This window comes from Macaca nemestrina, chromosome 17, assembly GCF_043159975.1.
Source record: "Macaca nemestrina isolate mMacNem1 chromosome 17, mMacNem.hap1, whole genome shotgun sequence".
NCBI lineage: Eukaryota > Metazoa > Chordata > Mammalia > Primates > Cercopithecidae > Macaca > Macaca nemestrina.
This window is the reverse complement of record NC_092141.1, coordinates 5461353-5477321: the sequence shown is the minus strand read 5'-3', so window position 1 is coordinate 5477321 and position 15969 is coordinate 5461353. Positions and strand designations below refer to the sequence as shown.

At 46.0% G+C, this 15969-nt stretch overlaps 1 protein-coding gene across 3 annotated transcripts in view; it reads right to left on the bottom strand.

The window, feature by feature from the left end:
- Positions 1 to 12124, bottom strand: part of LOC105472584 (rabaptin, RAB GTPase binding effector protein 1) — a 107484-nt gene extending 95360 nt beyond the window's left edge. For 2 of the 3 annotated variants that reach the window (XM_011725964.3, XM_011725972.3), the window contains exon 1: positions 11887 to 12107. In XM_011725964.3, coding sequence (XP_011724266.1) covers positions 11887 to 11920 — 34 coding nt within the window. In that variant the 5' untranslated portion in view covers positions 11921 to 12107. Of the gene's footprint in view, positions 1 to 11886 lie in introns of all 3 variants that reach the window. The other variant, XM_011725985.2, reaches the window with a different exon arrangement.
- Positions 12125 to 15969: the final 3845 nt, after the last annotated feature.

The window sequence follows — 15969 nt, the reverse complement described above, 5'->3', positions numbered from 1 at the left end:
TAATAGTGAGAATTTATAAATGATCAAAATGGCAGTAATAGTAAAATGATACATTTATATGATAAATTAGACTTATAACCACCTTTGAGACAGTATCGCTCTTTCCCCCAGGCTGCAGTGCAGTGGCTCAATCTCAGCTCACTGCAAACTTCACCTCCCAGGTTCAGGTGATTCTCTCCTCTCTCAGCCTCTGGAGTAGCTGGGATTATAGGCGCACACCATCATGCCTAATTTCTGTATTTTTAGTAGAAACGGAATTTTGCCATGTTGGCCAGGTTGGCCTCAAACTCCTGACCTCAAGTGATCCACCCGCCTCGGACTCCCAAAGAGCTGAGATTACAGGCATGAGCCACCGCAACTGGCCAAAACCACTATTAAAAAAAAGAAAAAAGAAAACTTACAACACAGGGAGACTGTTCACATCATAACCAAATGAAAATGGCAGAATGCAAAACCACATGTGCAATATGATCAATTGTTTTAAAATATTTTTATGTGTAGATATAAAAATTTTAAATGTAGAATAAAAAAATACTCTAAACGATAGAATTATGTGTAAGTCTAGTTTTCTTTTTTTTGAAATGCAGTCTGACACTGTTACCCGGGCTGGAGTGCTATAGCGCGATCTCGGCTCGCTACAACCTCTTAGCCTCCCAGGCTCAAGCAATTCTCCTGCCTCAGCCTCCCAAGTAGCTGGGATTACAGGCGCTCACCACCATACCCAGTTAATTTTTTGTATTTTTAGTAGAGATGGGGTTTCACTCTGTTGGCCAGGCTGGTCTCGAACTCCTGACCGTGTGATCCGCCCACCTCGGCCTCCCAAAGTGCTAGGATTACAGACGTGAGCCACCACGCTCAGCAAGTCTAGTTTTCTTTTACACTTTCTTTGTACGTTATGATCAGAAAAGAAAATTGGAGCCTTAATTTTGCCTTTTTAAAAATGATCAAAGTTTGCTAAGCTAAAACTGACCTGAGGGATAGCTAGAATGAAAATAGTCACGGCAACCTGGATTCTAGGCAAGTTATTAAATTTGTATAGCCTCAATTGTGAAATAATGTTAATATTATCTTTAAAGAATTAGAAGGATTAAAAAATATAATTAATGCAGCCAAGTGTGGTGGCGCACACCTATAATCCCAGCACTTTGTAGGCTGAAGTGGGCAGATCATTTGAGGCGAGGAGTTCAAGACCAGCCTGGGCAACATGTCAAAACCCACTCTACTAAAAATAGAAAAAAATTAGTCAGGCTGGATCATGAGCACGGAGTAATTCCAGCTACTCCGAAGGCTGAAATGAAAGGATCACTTGAACCCAGGAGGCCGAGGTTGCAGTCAGCTAAGATCACACCACTGCACTTCAGCACGGGCAACAGAGAAAGATTCTATCTCAAAAAATAATAATAAATATTATTTAAATTAATATGCATTTGTTAATGCACTAACTTATCTTAATTGTAAAGATGTTTGTTAACGATATATGCTCTCTTGAGCTTATAAACACAACGGATATATATATATATATATATTTTTTTTTTTTTTTTTTTTTTGAGACGGGGTCTTGCTCTGTCACCCAGGCTGGAGTGCAGTGGCCGGATCTCAGCTCACTGCAAGCTCCGCCTCCCGGGTTCACGCCATTCTCCTGCCTCAGCCTCCCGAGTAGCTGGGACTACAGGAGCCCGCCACCTCGCCCGGCTAGTTTTTTGTATTTTTTAGTAGAGACGGGGTTTCACCGGGTTCGCCAGGATGGTCTCAATCTCCTGACCTTGTGATCCGCCCGTCTCGGCCTCCCAAAGTGCTGGGATTACAGGCTTGAGCCACCGCGCCCGGCCCACAACATATTTTTTAAGTCCTTTTTTTTAAACAAGAGAGGTAAACACAGTGGGTGGACTTAATGTACTCATTCCAAATTTTATCTGAATGAAAAAATACTTAAGAATAATAAGGAAATTCTAGTAAATGAATAATGAAGGATACCTGGATTTTTTTTTTTTTTTTTTTTTGCCCAAGCTGGAGTGCAATGGTGCAATCTCAGATCACTGCAACCTCTACCTCTCCTGCCTCAGCCTCCCAAGTAGCTGTGAGTAGCCAGGGTGTGCCACCACGCCTGGCTAGTTTTTGTATTTTTGGTAGAGACAGAGTTTCACCATGTTGGCCAGGCTGGTCTCCAACCCCTGACTTCACGTGATCTTCCCACCTCGGGCTGGCAAAATGCTGGGATTACAGGCGTCAGCCATCATGCCCAGCCCGGCTCTTTTAAATATTAAAACATTAAAGAGGAGAAGGGAACAGTAATTGTAACCATGTAGTATAACAAGAGAATAGGTAAATCAATTGAACAAAATGCAGTTTATAAATGAACTCAAATATTCCTGCAAATTTAGCATACGATAAATGGTAGTATTTCAAAATCAATGAAGAAAAATGTATTAGTCACCATATGGTGCAAGAACAATTGGCCAACCATTTGAAAGTAAGTAGTAAGGCCAGGTGCAGTGGCTCATGCCTGTAACCCCAGCACTTTGGGAGGCTGAGGTGGTCAGATCACCTGAGGTCAGGAGTTCAAGACCAGCCTGGTCAACATGGCAAAACCCCGTCTCCATTTAAAATACAAAATTTAGCCAGGGGTGGTGGCACACACCTGTAGTCCCAGCTTCTCGAGCGGCTGAAGCAGGAGAATTGGTTGAGCCCAGGAGGCAGAGGTCGCAGTGAGCCGAGATCGCACCACTGCACTTACAGCTTGGATGACAGAGCAAGACTCATCTCCAAAAAAAAAAAAAAACACAAGTAGAGTAAAAGGTGGATTCTTATATCATTCCTGACGGCAAAATAAACTGCAAACTGATCATTTAAAAGTACTCCAGCCTGGTGACAGAGCGAGACTCCAGGGAGGGGAGGGGAGGGCAGGGGAGGGCAGGGGAGGGGAGAGGAGGGCAAATACTAGGCCGGGTACAGTGGCTCACACCTGTAATCTCAGCACTTTGGGAGGCCAAAGCAGGCGGATCACGAGGTCAAGAGATCGACACCATCCTGGCCAACATGGTGAAACCCCGTCTCTACTAAAAACACAAAAATTAGCTGGGTGTGGTGGTAGCCCCAGCTACTTGGGAGGCAGAGGCAGGAGACTCGCTTGAACGTGGGAAGCGGAGGTTGCAGTGAGCCGAGATAGCCTGGTAAGAGAGCCTGGTAAAAGAGCAAGACTCTGCCTCAAGAAAAAAAAAAAAGAAGAAGAAGAAGAAGAAAACACAAAGAGGAAGAACACAAACCTAGAAATCATAAAGGAAAAAACTGATAATCACACAAAAATTAAAATACTTCCATATGCCAAAACTCAACTCTCAAAGTCAAAAAACTCTCAAAGTTAAAAAACAAATTGAGTAAAATTTTTGCTACACTTGATACACACCTGACAAAGGTCAACTTTCCTATATGCAAAGAACTTGTTAAATTAAGGGACCGTGAGCCTTTCTTTCTTTTTTGTTTTTTAAAGATAGATTCTCACTCTGTCAACCAGGCTGGAGTGCAATGGCTGATCTTGGCTCACTGCAACCTCTGCTTCCCAAGCTCAAGCAATTCTCATGCCCCAGCCACCCCAGTAGCTGGGACTACAGGTGCACACTGCCATGTCTGGCTAATTTTTGTATTTTTAGTAGAGAGGGAAGTTTTGCCATGTTGGCCAGGCCGGTCTTGAACTTCTGGCCTCAAGAGATCCGCCCACCTTGCCCTCCAAAAGTGCTGGGATTACAAGTGTGAGCCACCAAGCCCAGCCACAGAAGCTCTCTTACATACCTTGATGAGCCTATAAACTGCCAAACCTTTTTTGAAAGAGAATTTGGTACTTAGAATTAAATTTTTAAACATTCACATTCTTTAGACTCAGTAATTCCAGTTCAAGGAATTAATTCTATAAAAACACATGAATGTGGAAACATCCACTTGAGTGTTATTGGAATGGCATGAATATTCATCAATGAGAGAAATACATCTAAAAATTATAGTGAATCTGTATTTTACAGCCATGAAAACAATAATTAACTTCAAAAGTAATAATATAGTTTGAGAACAGCATTTGTAGCATGATTCTGCCTTTTTTTTTTTTTTTTTAAGAGATGAGGTCTTGCTCTGTGGCCCAGGCTGGAAATGCAGTGGCGCAATTATAGCTCACTGTAGCCTCAAACCTCTTGGGCTCAAACGATCTCCTCAACCTCACAAGAAGCTAGGACTACAGACGTGAACTGTGACACCTGGGTAATTTTTATTTTTTGTAGGGACAGCGGTTTTGCTCTGTTGCCCAGGCTGGTCTCAAACTCCTGGCCTCAAGTGATCCTCCTGCCTCAGCTTCCCAAAGTGCAGGATTATAGGCATGGGCCACTGTGCACAGCCATGATTCCGCTTTTAAATTACCATAGAACACATTTTTTAGACATGGGAAAAATATTCACCAGAACATTAATAGTGTTTCTGTTTCTGAGGGATGATCTTATCAGTTCATATCAACTTCCCTTTTATATTATACATTTACAAATTGTTTTATCACTTTTTTTTTTTTTTTTTTGAGACAGAGTCTCGCTCTGTCGCCCCACTCTGTCGCCCAGGCTGGAGTGTGGCGGTGCAATCTCTCTCACTGCAAGCTCCCCATCCCGGGTTCACACCATTCTTCTGCCTCAGCCTCCAGAGGAGCTGAGACTACATGCGCCCGCCACCACGCCCAACTAATTTTTTTTGTATGTTTTTAGTAGAGACAGGGTTTCACCGTGTTAGCCAGGATGGTCTCGATCTCCTTATCACGAGTTTTTTTTTTTTTTTTGAGACGGAGTCTTGCTCTGTAGCCCTGGCTGGAGTGCAGTGGCACGATCTCAGCTCACTGCAAGCTCCGCCTCCCGGGTTCACGCAATTCTCCCGCCTCAGCGGCCCAAGTAGCTGGGACCCCAGGCGCCCGCCACCGCGCCTGACTAACTTTTTTGTATTTTTAGTAGAGACGGGGTTTCACCATGCTAGCCAGGATGGTCTCGATTTCCTGACCTTGTGATTCTCCTGACCTTGTGATCTGCCCACCTCAGCCTCCCAAAGTGCTGGGATTACAGGCGTGAGCCACAACACCCAGCCACAAGTATTTATTTTCAATGCAAATGAAATTTCAAAACATGCAGTATGAAAGAAAAAAAATACATCAATGGAACAGAATATAGAGTCCAGAAACAGATCCATGCAAATACAGTCAACTGATCTTTGGCAAAGGAGCAAAAAGGCAACACAACAGAGGAAGGACAGACTTTTGAATAAATGGTGATGCTGGAAAAACTGGATATCCACATGTAAAAAAATGAACTGAGCCACAAGACCTTACATCCTTCACAAAAACAAATTCAAAATAGATTATAGACCTAAGGGTAAAAGATGCAAAACTTTAAATCTCCTAAAACATAACAATGGAGAAAATATTGATGTCCTTGGGTTTGGAGATGACTTTTAGATACGATACGAAAGGCACAAGTCACGAAAAAATACAGTTGACCCTTGAAAAACGTGGGACTAGACTGGGGCACCGATTCCCACAGTCAAAAATTCATGTATAACTTTTGACTCCCCAAAAACTTCACTAATAGCTCACTACTGACCAGTAATTTTACCAATAACATAAAACAATTGAAACATACTGTGTATGTTGTATGTATTACATACTGTATTCTTATAATAAAGCAGGCTAAATATTAAAATAATGGGAACAGAAAATATGTTTACTATTCATTAACTGGAAGTGCGTCATCACAAAGCTCTTCATTCTCTTTGTCTTCACACTGAGTAGGCTGAGGAAGAAGAGCAAGAGGAAGGGTTGATCTTGCTGTCTCAGGGATGGCAGAGGCAGGAGCGGAGGTGGTGGAAGGGGAGGCAAGAGAGGCAGACGCACTCAGTGTAACTTTACGGAACTATGTGTTAATCTGGATTTTTATTTCTCTAAGAATGTTTCTATATGGTACCAATCGTTTCACCATTTGCTTTAGTTTCACTGCCTGTATCATAGAAGTGGTCCATGTCATAAAGAAGTCAAACACAGGCCGGGCGCGGTGGCTCACGCCTGTAATCCCAGCACTTTGGGAGGCCGAGGCAAGTGGATCACCTTAGGTCAGGAGTTCAAGACCAGCCTGGCCAACATGGCGAAACTCTGTCTCCACTAAAAATACAAAAAAAAGGCCGGGCGCAGTGGCTCACGCCTGTAATCCTAGCACTTTGGGAGGCCGAGGCGGGCGGATCACAAAGTCAGGAGATCGAGACCACGGTGAAACCCCGTCTCTACTAAAAATACAAAAAATTAGCCGGGCGCGGTAGTGGGCGCCTGTAGTCCCAGCTACTCAGGAGGCTGAGGCAGGAGAATGGCGTGAACCCGGGAGGCTGCAGTGAGCTGAGATCACCATGTCTAACTTTTGTATTTATAATAGAGACAGGGGCCGGGCGCGGTGGCTCAAGCCTGTAATCCCAGCACTTTGGGAGGCTGAGACGGGCGGATCATGAGGTCAGGAGATCAAAACCATCCTGGCTAAACACGGTGAAACCCCGTCTCTACTAAAACATAAAAAAAAAACCTAGCCGGGCGAGGTGGCGGGCGTCTGTGGTCCCAGCTACTCGGGAGGCTGAGGCAGGAGAAGGGCGTAAACCCAGGAGGCGGAGCTTGCAGTGAGCTGAGATCCGGCCACTGCACTCCAGCCTGGGTGACAGAGCGAGACTCCGTCTCAAAAAAAATAATAATAATAATAATAGAGACAGGGTTTCACCACGTTGGCCAGGCTGCTCTGGAACTCCTGACCTCAGGTGATCCACCTGCCTCAGCCTCCCAAAGTGCTGGGATTACAGGCGTGAGCCACCACACCTGTAATCCCAGCACTTTGGCCCAGTGCGATTTTTTTTAAACCTAAGTGAGATCACATCATTCCTCTGTTCAAAGCTTTTCAATGGTTCCCCACAGTGAAAACCAATCTTTGCAATACTCCAGGGCCAACAAGATCTGCCTCCACCTCATGACCTCTCTGACCTCATATCCTACTCCAGGCTTCTCCTAGGCCCCGTAACACCATTCCAGCCACACTGACCTCCATGCCATTCTTCAAACACACCAGACATGCTTCTGCCCTCAAGGCATGTGCAAAAACTGATCCCTGCCTAGAACACCCTTCCACCAGATATCCTCAAGGCTAACTCCTCTATGTACTTCAAGTCTTTACACAAATGTCATCTTCTCAATAAAGCTGCCTGACCAGCCTATTTAAAACCAACCCCACCCTCCTTCCCTTTATCCTGCTATGTTTTCTTTTTTCCATTGCACTTATCATCTAACAACCCATATCATTTGCTTACGTTTGTTGTTTAATATCCGTTTCTCCCACACTAGGGCAGGGTTATTTATTATCTATATTGCCCACTGATGTATTCCAAATGCCTAGAATTGTGCCTGAGAAACAGTATACATTCATATTAGTTGAATAAATAGTTTTGTACATGTCTATAGGATTATCTAATTAGTGGCTGAATGATTCACTACCTAGGAACAGGGACTGGGTCTGGTTTTGTTCATCATTGCATTTCCTAGATCCTAGCACAGGATTTGGCATAGAATAGACACACAAATACTTGTTAACTGAACAATGCAACTCTTTTTTTTGAGACAGAGTCTTGCTCTGTCCCCCAGGCTGGAGTGCAGTGGCACGATCTCGACTCACTGCAACCTCCACTTCCCGGGTTCAAGCGATTCTTCTGCCTCAGCCCCCCTAGTAGCTGGGACTACAGGTGTGCACCACCATATGCAGCTAACTTTTGTATTTTTAGTAGAGACTGGGTTTCACTATATTGGACAGGTTGGTCTTGAACTCCTGACCTTGTGATCCATCCGTCTCGGCCTCCCAAAGTGCTGGGATTACAGGCGTGAGCCACCGCGCCCAGCTGAACAACATCACTTTTTTTAATCAAAAGACACAAATTTAAAACAAATGACATCATCCAGCGCTTGTAAGATTACAGAGGAAATCCACCTGCCATATATTGTTGGCGAGTACGTAAACCGATGCCTTTGAGAGTAAGCTAGCTACAGGTATTAAAATTTAAACCACTCAGAACTCATGCCCTTTATTTAATTCACTAGTCTTACAGAAGTACAAGAGTACCTAAAAAATATGCACAAGGACATCCATTACAACACTGCTTATAAAATAATTAAAAATTGAAAACAATCTACTTGCCCCACAATAGGGAAACAGGCAATAAATCATGCATGGTACATGCATATGATGAGATAGTCTTTAACAAGAATGAGGAAGGCCTACAACACTGACCTGGAAAGTAGTCCATGATCTAGTACATAAGCCAGATGGTATGGATTTGAAGCCTGCTCCCCCACTTAATAGCTGTATAACACCAGGCACATTTCTTTAACTTCTCTGTGCTTCAGTTTCCTCATCAAGAAAACAGAAGCAGTAATATTTCAATAGTACTTACTTCATTGCTACGAAGATTCCCTAAGATAACGCCTATAGTGTTTACAGAACATTACATGGCCATATAACCATGTATGAGTATATTCTAGCTAACATTTATTAAGTGAGATAGGGAAGTTGCAGATTTATGTATGTAAAGCATGTCCTTCAGGGGTAAAAGGTAGCATGTCTGTGTAACCAACAAGAAACAATCAGGAATCCAGCCTGGTCAACATGGCAAGAATAAAAACTAATGAAGTGGGTTGGGTGCAGTTGCTTATGCCTGTAATCCCAACACTGAGAAACCAAGATGGGAGAATCGCTTGAGCCCAGGGATTCAAGATCAGACTGGACAACACAGTGAGACCCTCTCTACAAAAGAAAAAGAAAAAAGTGAAGTAAAATCAGAGCAAATGTTTCAAAGATATAGTTGAACTTAGATTAAAATAAACATTAAAATTGGAAATTTTTCAAATTTTTGAATTTTCAGGGGAAGACAGATCAATTGAAATTTAACTATTAAAATTACCTATATTCCAAATAAGTAAACTAAGAGGCAGTATCAAAAACCCAAAACTTTTTTAATTTACAAAATAATTAAAATGAATAAAGTGATTACATTTCATCCCTTCAATTTACACACAAATCGATTTTCCTAATCTACCATATGGCCATGAAAAACAGACAATATAGATTTTTTTTTTAAGTCATCAAAGACAATCGCTTCTGAAATGGGATAAAACGAGATACAGTCAAAGACTAAGCAGTTATCTTTCACCACCAGTTTGACACAAAAGAATTCTGGCAATTTTTTTTTTTTAATCAGCAGGAAATTCAAATGTGCCTAAAGCTAAAGTGGTCTACATGAGTTCCGCTAAAGACACAAATTAAATCCCCAAAAGCCAGACTCAGGGATTCACACATATAATCCTAGCACTTTGGGAGGCGTAGACAGATGGATCCCTTGAGTTCAGGGGTTTGAGACCAGCCTGGGCAACGCGGCAAAACGCCGTATCTACAAAAATACAAAAATTAGCTGGGCATGGTGGCATGCACCTGTAGTCACAGCTACTTGGGAGGCTGAGGTGGCAGGATTGCTTTAACCCCAGGAGGTCGAGGCTGCAGTGAGCCAAGATGGCACCACTGCACTCCAGCCTGGCCAACAGAGTGAGATACTGTCTCAAAAAAAAAAAAATTAGGCCGGGCGCGGTGGCTCAAGCCTGTAATCCCAGCACTTTGGGAGGCCGAGACAGGCGGATCACGAGGTCGGGAGATCGAGACCATCCTGGCTAACACGGTGAAACCCCGTCTCTACTAAAAAAAAAAAATACAAAAAACTAGCCGGGCGAGGTGGCAGGCGCCTGTAGTCCCAGCTACTCGGGAGGCTGAGGCAGGAGAATGGCGTGAACCCGGGAGGCAGAGCTTGCAGTGAGCTGAGATCCGGCCACTGCACTCCAGCCTGGGCAACAGAGCAAGACTCCGTCTCAAAAAAAAAAAAAAAAATTAAAATCCCCAAGATGAACTTCTAAGACACTGACACAAGGCACTCAAATGTACCAAATTACCTCTCTCCTACTGTAAAAAGTAGCCATGGCTACCTACATTAATTTAAAATAAAAATCATACTAGAGTCACAAGATTTCAAAAATAGGAAATAAATCTGAACAAAAATAGCAAGAATACAAGATTTCCTAAAGCTAATTTTCCCTAGTCTCTTTCAAGTGCTTAGTCACTTCTGCCTATTTACAAGGAAGACCATTTCATATCTTGAAAGAGGCAGGGAATTTTGATTCCAGACTGTCATGTCACCTGAGCTGCCCTAAACGTTTGTTTCCATGCAACTCAAGAGAAGGCAGCAGCCAGCTATGCATACCTATCACTCCTGATCAGAACCACAAGCTCTCTCTGTATCCTGCCTCTCTGCGCAGTAAGAAAGTGGGATTGTGGAAAAACAAAGTTTTCTTGCCTGACACCAAATGCAAAAGGTGATCATTAAAATGCAGCCTGAAAACATCCCAGTTTCCTCTGACAGCCCACCAAAAATACTTTCCTTCCCTTACGTTCGCTTACTGAAACAGAAATAGCAAGCAGGTTCTTATAAAAGTCCAAGTGCTCACTGGACATCTCCCCTCAGGCAACTACCACCACCCAAAACTACAGGCTAATAGGCTCTGGAGCACACTTCCCAGAGAGCAGCCAGAACCTTAATGTCTGATATGGTTACAAGTTCCCCAAAGGCAAGAATAAAGAGTAAGGGTTTCATGAAAGGTTATTTTGAGACAACCCCAAGCAAAGGCAAGTTTTAAAGTACCTACTCCGTACCAAGTCCCTTTTCCCAACATTCTACTCTACTCACACTTAAAGACGCTAAGCACACACGTTGATTATAGAAACACACCAGAAAGTTCACAACTAGATACAGTAGGATCTTGGAAAAGACCAAGTACACTACTCCCAAACATCAATTCTAGGTGGTAAAACCTGGAACCATGTAGTCAATCTGTGAGGCACAGCTCAGTCCAGTTTCCCAGAAGATCATGAAGGGCTCTGATAATCAACTTTCATTATTTAGGATGAGGCCCTTTTTTCCCTTCCAAGAATATAAACGCCATAAATGACACATTTCTTCCACTTCATTTTTTTTTTAGTACCACAAGCAAATATCTTCAAGTAGTGCGAGAAGGCCTCAGCATTCTCAAACACTATTCTCATTACTCCTAATATCTTCCTAACAATTCTATTATTTTATATACATTCGTGTTGCTATTTTTATAGATAAAATACAAAGGCATGAATTAACCTCTTGATTAATTCGTGTGTGAGAATACTCAGGTTCAACGAGGCTAACAAATGAGCCCAGAGCTTGCTGGTTAACCATCCAGGTCCTTTAGACACCCAGGCCCCAACACTTACCATTAAGCTACAGTGCCATTCAGGGAATGCTACTAAATCCAGTTACTGTACACAACTACTTCCAGGTCACATAACTGGGCGCAAAGAGCTCTATGGCAAGGATTGGGGCCGCGGGGAGGGCACGCTACCTAACATTTTTTTTTCTTTAACGAATATAGCACATGTTCCCGATTTCCATCCTCCCCCACGGGCAGAACCCACGTGCCGGTTCCCCGCTACCCAGAACCGCTCCCTCCCCACACTCCCCCACGCTACCCAGCAGCCTCCCCACGCCCTTCCCTCTGTCCTCCCGCAAGCGCTGCACGGGCGCCTCCCGCCCCCTCCCCAGCGACGGCCGCCGGGGTGCCCGCGCCGCCCTCGCGCGCCGCAGCCCGCGCGCCCCCGCCTCCGCCCGGCAGGGTCACCCCTGGGGCCTGCGCGCACCCTTCCCGCCGCCTGCCCTCCCCGAAGTCCTCCCGCGACGCCGACGCCGGGCAGGCCGCGCCCGCCGCGCCTGCCATGGTGGGCGCCTCACCGTCAGGCTGAGAAGCCGGGCCCGGCTGCGCCATGACCAGGCGGCCGGCCTCGGGGAGCGGGGATGGGCGGGGAAGCGGCGTCCCGGGCTCCCGAGGGCTCAGCTGGCGGAGGAGGCGTCGACCGAGCCGCCGCCGCCGCCGCCCAGGGAGGAACCGCTAAGGCTGGAGCCGCCGGCGCCGCCACAGCCGCCGGCAGAGACGGACCCGACCGCCGACCTCCGCCTCCTCATCCTGACAGCGGGAAATAAGCAGTGCGCAGGCGCGGGGGGATGGGGCGGCACGTGACGTTGGCCCGAGGGGAGGGGCGGGGCCTCGGGAGCGCGGAGAGAGCGCGGCAGGAGGGGAGGGTCCGGGCGGAGCTGGGCGCCTGACCCAGCGCCAGAGGGCGGCTGAAGGCGGAGCGGAGCTGGAGAAGAGGGAGAGCAGTAAAGACCGGGCCTCTCGAACGGGCCGGTCCCGGTTGCCCACCACAGCACAGTGGGGGAAAAAAAAAAAGAAAAACAATAAGAAAGGAGGACAGATGGCGGGGTGCAGTTCCAGCCTCTACCTCTTCTAGCTGTGCGACCTTGGGAGAGTCACTTCACCTCTTGGAATTTTTATCAATATAATGGCTAAGAAAAGTTTAAACGAGGTAATAAAGTATGAAGAACTGTTTCCGACAGTACTGGGCCTGGACCCCAGGTCCTCTGATGCAGAGGCCAGTGCACTATCCATTAAGCAAATACGTTTGGCTTTTCAGTGGTGATAGATGGTGGAGATACAGCCAGGTACAGACCCTGCACTCATAGCAGGAGAGGAGAAATCAAGTGTGGCCCTTTATACCTGGGCAAGAGAACCTGCCCTGGGCCCCATACTTTAGGAACTCCCCTCTAATCACCACTCCCCATCTGATTTCAACACCTGGAGCGCACCCCATGCCAAGGAGGTAGTTTAAAAAGCTTTTTTTTTGAGATAGAGTCTCACTCTGACACCCAGACTGGAGTGCAATTGTGTGATCTCGGCTCACTGCAACCTCTGCCTCCCGGGTTCAAGCGATTCTCCTGCCTCACCCTCCCGAGTAGCTGGGACTATAGGTGCGTTCCACCACACCCGGCTAATTTTTGTATTTTTAGTAGAGATGGGGTTTTGCTATGTTGGTCAGGCTGGTCTCGAACTCCTGACCTCGTGATCCACTTGCCTCAGCCTTCCAAAGTGCTGGGATTACAGGCGTGAGCCACCACACCCGGCCTAAAAAGCTATTTTGAAATCAAAGAGGAGCATCAGGAATTACGTACATTTTCATATTTTTAAGGAAATCCTAAGGCCCAGCAATCCCACCCTAGGGTGAGAGAGTCCACAGGGTTTGGCACTTCAGGACCAAGTTCTGAATACCTGTGGCCCCAGAATTCCCTTTCCAGTTAGCTGAAGCTGTGGCCTCTTTCCCAGATCCATTCTCTCTAGGGCAGAGTCTAGGCATCCCTGAAAGAATCTAAAGTGGCCGGGCGCGGTGGCTCAAGCCTGTAATCCCAGCACTTTGGGAGGCCGAGACGGGTGGATCACGAGGTCAGGAGATCGAGACCATCCTGGCTAAACACGGTGAAACCCCGTCTCTACTAAAAAATACAAAAAACTAGCCGGGCGAGGTGGCGGGCGCCTGTAGTCCCAGCTACTCGGGAGGCTGAGGCAGGAGAATAGCGTGAACCCGGGAGGCGGAGCTTGCAGTGAGCTGAGATCCGGCCACTGCACTCCAGCCTGGGCGGCAGAGCCAGACTCTGTCTCAAAAAAAAAAAAAAAAAAGAATCTAAAGTGGCCGGGTGCGGTGGCTCACGCCCGTAATCCCAGAACTTTAGAAGGCTGAGGCGGGCGGATCACGAGGTCAGGAGATAGAGACCATCCTGGCTAACACGGTGAAACCCCGTCTCTACTAAAAAATACAAAAAATTAGCCGGGCGCGGTTGTGGGCACCTGTAGTCCCAGCTACTCGGAGGCTGAGGCAGGAGAATGGCGTGAACCCGGGAGGCGGAGCTTTCAGATCGCGCCACTGCACTCCAGCCTGGGCGACTGAGCCAGACTCCGTCTCAAAAACAAAACAAAACAAAACATAAAAAGAATATAAAGTGAGGCCATAAAAAATAATGAGTTCATGTACTTTGCAGGGACATGGATGAAGCTGGAAACCATCATTCTCAGCAAACTAACACAAGAACAGAAAACCAAACACCACATGTTCCACTCATAAGTGGGAATTGAACAATGAGAACACATGGACACAGGGAGGGGAACATCACACACCCGGGCCTGTGGGGTGTGGAGGGAAGGGGAGGGAGAGCATTAGGTCAAATACCTAATGCATGTGGGGCTTAAAACCTAGATGACGGGTTGATAGGTGCAGCGAAGCACCATGGCACATGGATACCTATGTAACAAACCTGCACGTTCTGCACACGTATCCAAGAACTTAAAGTATAATTAAAAATAATAATAATAGGCCAGGCGCAGTGGCTCACACCTGTAATCCCAGCACTTTGGGAGACTGAGGCAGGTGGATCACGAGGTCAGGAGTTCAAGACCAGCCTGGCCAACATGGTGAAACCTCGTCTCTACTAAAAATACAAAAAATTAGCCAGGCGTGGTGGCAGGTGCCTGTACTCCCAGCTACTCGGGAGGCCGAAGCAGAGAATTGCTTGAACCCGGAAGGCAGAGGTTGCAGTGAGCCGAGATCACGCCACTGCAACTCCAGTGTGGGTGACAGATCGAGACTCGGTCTCAAATAATAATAATAATAATCAGAAAATCCACTAATTAGAATCAGTTTCTACTTTCTTTAATTAAATCATTTGTTTTAAAGAAGATATACTTCTATTAAAATGATTATCATCAAAAAAGGGGGGGCTAAAGGGCAGCTGTGTTTTATTTTAAGGGGGTGACACGACACTTGGGTGTTTGAGCTCCTATGTCCACAGATCCCTCGTGGTGCAGGACAGAGGTGAGAAAAGAAGTGAGCCAAGAGACAATAGTTGGGCCAGGTCCTGTGCTCCCTTCGCCACCTCATTCATGTGCTTAACTCCCAGGAGTCCAGGAATTCTAAATTTAAACCTGGTCTTCCAGGTCTTAAAAGATGTAGATTTGTCCAAGTAGAAGAATAGACTATATTAAGGTTAGCGGTTAATTGGAGTAGTTTGTAATTTTATTTTATTTTATTATTTATTTATTTTTTGGAGACAGAGTCTCACTCTGTTGCCCAGGCTGGAGGGCAGTGGCACCATCTCAGCTCACTGCAACCTCCACCTCCAGGATTCGAGTGATTCTCCTGCCTCAGTCTTCTGAGTAGCTGGGATTATAGGCGTGTGTCAGCACGCCCGGCTAACTTTTGTGATTTTAGTAGAGACAGTTTCACCATGTTGGTCAGGCTGGTCTTGAACTCCTGACCTCAAATGATCTACCCACCTTGGCCTCCCAAAGTGCTGGGATTACAGGTATGAGCCACCATGTCCAACCTGGTTTGTAATTTTAAGTAATTAAGGTATCTGTGTGTACTTTTGCCCCAGGTCCTGCCAACGTTAGGGGAGAGCCAATATACAGACTCGAGTTTTTCGAGCAGTGAATGTCTCCCAAATGACTGGTGTGCATTTGAGAGAGCAAGCAGGGTCTCCCCAGCACCCTGCCCAACCCCCCCATAAATGATTTTCCTGGATTAGCAAATCCATACTTACCAGGGAGACCTTTGGCCAGGATAGGGCAGCCCAGTGCATCCTCTGTATTGTTGTGATGACTAACACGAGGCATAAGCCATAAAGATAGCAGATGCGGCCAGGTGCTGTGACTCACGCCTGTAATCCCAGCACTGTTGGGGGCCGAGGCAGGCAGATCATTTGAGGTCAGAAATCTAAGACCAGCCTGACCAACATGGTGAAACCTTGTCTCTACTAAAATACAAAAATTAGCCAGGCATGGTGTTGGGCACCTATAATCGGGGGGCTGAGGCAGAATTGCTTAAACCCAGGAGGTCCAGAGGTTGCAGTGAGCCAAGATTGTGCCACTGCACTCCAGCCTGGGCAACAGAGTGAGACTCCCTCTCAAAAAATAAAAATAAATAAAAATAA